This window comes from Lipotes vexillifer, unplaced genomic scaffold (assembly GCF_000442215.2).
Source record: "Lipotes vexillifer unplaced genomic scaffold, Lipotes_vexillifer_v1.1 scaffold8, whole genome shotgun sequence".
Taxonomy (NCBI): Eukaryota; Metazoa; Chordata; class Mammalia; order Artiodactyla; family Lipotidae; genus Lipotes; species Lipotes vexillifer.
In genome coordinates this window covers 3,181,371-3,188,897 of record NW_006781519.1, presented here as the reverse complement: position 1 = coordinate 3,188,897, position 7,527 = coordinate 3,181,371, and the positions used below count along the sequence as shown (strand labels likewise).

Sequence of the window (7,527 nt, the reverse complement as noted above, 5' to 3'; positions counted from 1 at the left end):
CATTTTTTTTTTTTTTTTTTTTTTTTGGTCTTTCTTACTTCCTGGCATGACTGTTTTTTGAATAGTTTGAGGTTACCAGATAACTGCTTTTGGACAATGAAGGTCCTATGATGATTTATATATTTAAATGTAAGTCACTAAATCTACATGTGGTTAGCACCAAAAACAATGTAGAGATGTTTCATCTATTTTTTAAAATTGATACTTGGGTTTTGTCTTAGAGACCATTGCAATGGCCTGGTTTCAATTTTAATATCTGGTTTTAATTTTTGTACACATGCCAGTTTCAAAGCATGTTAGGTTTCAGTTTTGTTCTATTTTCATTGTTAGTCACACAATCGTAGTTTCTCAAACATTTGTAGATTCAAATTCACAAAACTCTGCCAATTGCCAATTTAACAATTCATCATTGTACCTATCTACAAATAGATTATTTCCATTTTGATTAAGCTGAAATGATTCATAACTCAAGGAAAGATGCCCTCAAGACTGCCATGCAGTCTTCTGACTATCAAATGAATATGTCTGACAATTGCCAAAAATTAAATAAATAAAATAAAAATTTAAAAATTACCAAGTGCCTTGAAAAAAATTCATGGCAAAATAGAGCTAAGAGAAGATCTGATTCTGGAGAAGATCATGAAGAACTTCCTGCATATGCTAGTAATAAGTTATGGTATTAAAAAAATAAAAGCCTTGAAGGGTAAACATTTCAGGAACATAATGTGAAAGGGAAAATGAGAAATTATACAGACCTTTCAAATTTTATGAAATGGAACCCTGAAGAAACAATCAGGTGAACTGATATATCCTGCAAGATGACTTAAGTTGGAAATGTAGGAGGTTTTATAACTACAGGTATAGGGTCAAATAGTAAAGGACTACTATAAAATATGCCATCTGGGAGTTTTTACACTGGGAATTATGAGCTGCAAGTGAGATATATGTGCTGACCATGTAATGCTGGTGAAAATTTCAAGTTGAATTTCTATTTTCACATTTAACTTTAAATATATTGAGTAATTATAAATTCTTTTGCAAAGAGACAGGACCCATGGGAAAATGCAGATTACCTCTGACATTCAGAATGAAGCTGTTGATTATTATAGAATAGGGGAGCTCAGAAGCTTAAAATGTGTTAGTTTGATATCAAAAATGTTTTATATATGAATCAAAAACACTCTTGCATATGGTAATCTTTAAAAAATAATAACCCTAGCTATGATTACCCTTTCTAATCAGAGTTCCTGGTGTTGGCAGTGAATCTAAGGTAGACTGGGTCAAGGTATATTAGAATTGGAGTCAGGGGGAATGCAAGGATGTATGATTAGTTTGAAAATTTTGACAGGTAATTCTAATGAGCCCTCTAGAACATGATACTCAAGCCTTTAATAATGAGATTTACAGGCTGGCCTATCTGTATGCAGCCTCTTTGTTGCCGGATTAACCTTTCTAAAATACCACTTACATCATGCTATGGAAATGTAACAATATTCACCTGATATTTAGTATGGAATTATGCCTTCATGAGGTATAATGGACACAAGAATGTTGGGAATTTGATAGTTTGCCTGTAAATGATTCATCTAGGTGACACCAATATTATTTCTGAGCATTCATACATTTTGGAATTTTGATTGATTTGAGCTAAAAAGAAGGCATGTAGATTATAGGGAGAGGCTCTCTGTCGATTTTTCTCTTACTGGCAGAAAAATAACTAGACTTTCAGTACAGACATTTATTCATGAATAATCCAGGATTTGTTTCCATCCTGTAAAGGCACCATTGCAATCAATAGATTGCTTTAATTTGAATGCCACAACTTCCTAGAAGAGTAGCAGACAGACAAATTATGACATGGTCATTAACGTAATAGTTCTTTTATATTGCACAGTAATCATTGTCAACACTTGAAAAAAGGGAATTATTTAGTCTTCTCTTTGAGAGACCTAAGGAATGATTTTCATGAAATAGTTAATATTTCTAAATATACTGGATAAGAAAAATACCTCTGTATTTTGAATACATCCATATTACGAATCTGAGCAGAAAAGTGCCATCAGAGATTAGGGATTCATCCATTAAAAAGTAAAGGGTAATTGAGTTAAACCAGATCACCAAAATTTACTACAAAGGATTCATAAATTGTTAAGTTCATATAATTATTTTATGTTCAGTTCTATCTAGAAGTGTCACAAATTGCAAAATGCAAGCTTAAGTAGGAATCATTAAAGTAACCCTAGGAAAAAATAGTTAGCTGTTCTTTTCCCATTAAAAATTAAATTTTCAGAAGCCTTTTGAAACAATTCCTTAAAAATTAAATTCTAACAATTTCACCTAAGGAACTATTTCATGGAGATTTTATAAAATGATGGACAACTTAGTTAATCACCCATGTGCCAATAAAGAGCCTCTTGTGAATTCACTGAATAAAGAAATAGAATATTACATTTAATTGATGATATTTGAATGCCTTCTATGGATTATAGAAATAGGTAAAAAAAAAAATGCTTTAGACTGTAAACTTTGAAACTGTGAATTGAGAAAGAAATCAAATCCTCAGTATGCAGTTGAACTTCAGACTATTTTAAAATGATATAGAGACATTAATGACCAAAAAACATACCTTGGTTTCCACTTGAAGCATTCTGATATTTGTTAAAGTTGATACAGACAAGAGAGTTTATTAATATGACTGAACTCTCAAAGGTGTGTATGTAATAATGTCACATATAAGAACTGCATTTCAGGAACAGGATGCTGGTGCTTGTGGTGTTTTATGGGCATTCAGGAAAGGACAAAAAACAGTTGTGTTCACTAAAGGGAGTCCTTACCAACCCATTTATTCCCTCTATGTACCCTTAGGGGATTCAATTTATGAGTATCAGGAGAGTTGGGGGTCAGTATGTGACCTGGCTAATTACAGATTCACTCTAGGGCATTCCTTTGCAAGGGATTTTAGTTGTTACTAGTTACAGGTGTCATAGGATGGGATATCTTTTTGACTTAAATTGCCTTCTTCTTTTCTGTGTAGATAAGCAATTGAACACAAAACTCCATTTCTCTTACATTTGGAAGTAATATATATATAGGCCCTACTTCTATCATTTGATAGAACTTTACCTTTTATTCACTGGCAATTTTAATTCTGTTAAGGTATATGACTCCACGCTTAACTAGCACATGTTAAATTCTAGATTCATTTATTTTTTGTCAGAAGTAATTATTTTCCTATATATAGATTCTATTATCTAGGTCTAATACTTTAAAAAAAAGCTAAATGATAAAAATACTTGAAATATCTGACTTATGTCTTAATAGAAAATTAAAATACCTCTTAACAGTTATGCATTCTGGTGGAACAACTAAATTAGTCTCATGCTTAACTGGCTTATTTTATATACAATGACTTTTAAATTTATGTGTTAAGTATTATTTTGACTTTAAGTTACATATAATAACTGACTGTTGATAAATGTCTACAATATAATGTTTCAGGCATATTTAAATCCTGTTTTTCCAGTTCTTGAATTTTTAAAAGTTTTGTGAGCATAAATGCTTATATCTTACTTGAAGTGGCTGAAAATATATTCACAAGTATAAGTAATTTTTGGAATTAAATGAGGCTTAACCTATAACTAAATGAGCTTATGGCTTCTTAGAGAGAGAACAGTCAAATGCAGCTTTGCTGGACAGACAAAATTAGCTCACTGTGTCCTCACATGACAGAAGGGGAGAGGGAAGTCTCTTGGGCTGCTTTTATAAGGACACTAATCCCGTTAATGAGGGCTCCATCCTCATAACCTAATAACTTCCCAAAGACCCCACCTCCAAATGCTATTATGTTGAGGATTAGGTTTCAACATATGAATTTTGAGAGGACACAAACATACAGTCTACAGCAATACCAACATCTGAAGAAATGGCTGACTGTCAAGCCTGAACTTGTGAAAGTATATGCACTCTGTCATGGAAATTTCTAGTGCCTAATTACATGTACCCTTTGATATGTATAAATTTCTTAAATAATTATCTCTAAATTGCATCTTTCATGCTACTAGTAGTTAAATGTTTTGGTTGATCTATTGTTACACAGCAAACTATCCTTAATCTTTGGAGCATAAAATAAAAATCAATTGTACTTAACATTTTTTAAGTCAGGAATTTAGGTAGTGCACAGCAGAGATTGCTATCTCTGCTCTACAGTGATTGGTATCTCAAATGGAATGGCTCAAATATCTGGAGATGGCTGGGATGGATGGATCAAAGGAGGTCATAAGCTATAATGTCCAGAATGGATTCTTTACATACATATTTAGCACTAATCTCGAGTGGTTGGAGCAGCTGGGCCTCTCTGGGTATTGTATTGTACTTTCTTTTTATGGAGTTTTTCCACATGGGAAGCTTGAGCTTCCTCACCGTATGGCAGTCTCCAAGTAGTCAGACTACTTTCAACTCAGCTGATTTTCCTGAATGAGTATTCTAAGGGAGCAAAGCAAAAACTGTGAGATTTGGTTACACAGGGCCTCTCCATATTCATTGTGGTAGAAGACTACATAAGGGTCTGAATACCAAGACGTGAGGTCCATTGTCAGGGCTATCTTCAGAGACTAGCTACTACATGCAGCAATACCGCAAACAAAATTACTGCTACATCTGGTGGAGTTACCACACTATTGGATGTCATGAACCAAATCCTTCATCTTTACATATTGGCATGTATAAGTTTTTTATATTCTGCTATAATTACTATCAGAGATGATCCCTATAGTTTACTTTTATAATTATCAACTGTTATCCATACCAAGTAATTATTTTTATTGTTTAGAGTGTAGAATTGATTTAACTGAATTCCAACTCAAAATCTTGCCCCTAAGATTCTTTGAAAAGATGATTTGTAAATTTAATTTATAAGCCTGCATGATTGAATAACTTTGTATTATTATTTACTGTTTCTGCCCACCAGAATCTTACAGATATAGCAGTAAAATTTCATTATATTTATTCAACTTATTCTTCAAAAAATGAAATCTTGTCAAATTATAGTTAAATAAATCCATGTTCAAATGATGATCAGAATATCCAATGTGCTCAAATGTCAATATGGGTGACAGCCTCTTGCTTTAGAACAAGTTAACTTTTATTCTGCAACTGGATATGCCCTGTTAAAAAAATATAATAAAAGCAATTCTGTTGCCAGGTAAAGCAAGTTTGAACACAGAGCTGACTGTTCACAAAAGCCTGAAATAGTTCACAACTCAAGATAATATTAATGTGACTTCACTAGATAGCTGAAATAATACATTTTCTAAATTGGATGTATTAAGCAATTATTCAGATCATAGCTGAAACCCTGTAATTTTCTGTCTTTTTCAGTCCCAGCGGCGTGTCACATTTCACCTACCAGAAAGCTCTCAGGAAAGCAGCAGTGATGGTGGACTAGGAGACCATGATACAGGCAGCCTTCCCAGCACATCCCATGCCCTGCCCCTTGGCTATCCTCAGGAGGAGTACTTTGATCATACTGCACCCAACAACCGCACTGAAGGGGATGGCAACTCTGATCCTGAATCCAGTAAGTGATACCTCTCTAGTCCTGCAGTATAAATGGGCTTACTGTGTTTGAAAATCAAACAACTGTAGCCATAATAACATTGGCCATTTAATTATGCTAGTAGCACATTTTCAAAAAGTAAAAACACAGAATTAGGTGGAAGGCATATATGCAGCAGTTTATCATTTTTGAAATATGTGATCACATCTACTTTGAAATTTACTATGAAATTTTAATAGTCATTTTGTTTAGACATAGACAGAGTTTTCCATTTACCTATACATACATATGTATTTATATGTATATAACCAGCCAGTTTATTTTATTCATTGATTTCTGTACAGATAAAATATTTTTATAATTCATATAAAGTATTTTCTCGATTTTATTTTTAATTTTTAATAGAGATAAGAATCATAAACAATTAATTCTTTTTTGAGGAAATAAGAGATCCTGACTCCAAGGTAGAAGAATTGGTCTGAGGTTTTCAATAATGTATTGAAACCACATGCCTTAAGCCATGTTACTGTTTAGAAAAACATTTAGATTTGGTCTCCAGACTGAAGGTATTAAAGGATATATTTTGCACAATCCAAAGATGTTGAACTCTTGAAAATGATCATGAAGTTGATACTAAATAGAGTTCATTAAATTTATTATCTTGAACATCACTACTTCCTCATAATTTGGGGAAATACAAAATTTGGTAAGATTATACATATCTCAGAAGATTCTTGTATTTGAAGAATTATAAGTTGCCTCAGATATGTTTTATGTACATAAATCTGTGTAGGTCCAAAAGAGCATACCATATATGTGATAGAGAAGAGTCATAGGTATAAAAAAAGAAGAAAAAAGGGACGACATAACATATAAAATAAATATAAAATAGAAATTTTGTAAGGTATTTTGAGCATTATGGATTGTATGGATATATAATTTAAATAAACCTCCAGTTTTGAGAACAAAATGGCTTCCCCATCACTGTATTTTATTTATTTATTTATCCCAACATTGTATTTTAATCCCTATTTTCTAAACTCAAAAAAATAAGGGAAATGTACTGGTTAAAGATCAGAATGTAATCTAAGACTAAGCATACAGAACCAACAACAGCATAACACAATTTTTCTCTCTACAAAAGTAGACACTGGATATTAAAGGTGTTTTCAATATAAACATTTTAGAGACTATTTAGACACCAAATTCAGAAAGTCCTAAACATCTATCTCTTTATTTAATTTTATACTTAAAACAATTTATCAGTATTCATTCTGAGGATGAAAAATTCTTCCATAATATGCAATACTAATCTACCTTTCATTTACTTATGTATAACATGATATAGTGACTTCTGGTAGAAATACATGACTGTGACTATATCTTCTGCTATAATGAACTCAGAGCCAATTTCTAATAAAAATATGGTCATAAGTTACAAATATGCATTAAGCAAAGGTATCTTTGTTCTTTTTTACTTCATAAATTATTATTGTAATTGTAGGCCTATCTCTGCCTTGTTAACGGATAGAAATATATAGATGAAATAAGCATCATTTTTATAAACTAGAGAGAATTGATTCCTTTGTGTATGACGTGTTATTAAACCCTTTTCTTAGAGGATTGTATAGCAACAATTAAAGAATAAACTCAAAGTAAGCATCCACAGTGTGGATCTAACCCTGAAATAAATTTTCAAGCTGAATGAGACTAAGACGGTATATTATTGATAGTAATAGGGGCAGAATTGGTATGGGTTAGAATCTATTATAAAACATTTAAGGAGCTTCCCTGGTGGCACAGTGGTTGAGAGTCCGCCTGCCTATGCAGGGGACACGTGTTCATGCCTCGGTCTGGGAAGATCCCACATGCCGCAGAGCGCCTGTGCCCGTGGGCCATGGCCACTGAGCCTGCCCGTCCAGAGCCTGTGCTCCGCAACGGGAGCGGCCACAACAGTGAGAGGCCCGCGTACC

At 33.0% G+C, this 7,527-nt stretch overlaps 1 protein-coding gene across 5 annotated transcripts in view; it reads left to right on the top strand.

The window, feature by feature from the left end:
* Nucleotides 1-7,527, top strand: part of PCDH11X (protocadherin 11 X-linked) — a 741,859-nt gene that overhangs the window by 534,411 nt on the left and 199,921 nt on the right. For 4 of the 5 annotated variants that reach the window (XM_007454761.1, XM_007454760.1, XM_007454759.1 and 1 more), the window contains one exon: nucleotides 5,377-5,575. In XM_007454761.1, the coding sequence (XP_007454823.1) occupies nucleotides 5,377-5,575 (199 nt within the window). Of the gene's footprint in view, nucleotides 1-5,376; nucleotides 6,549-7,527 lie in introns of those variants that run through there. The other variant, XM_007454762.1, reaches the window with a different exon arrangement.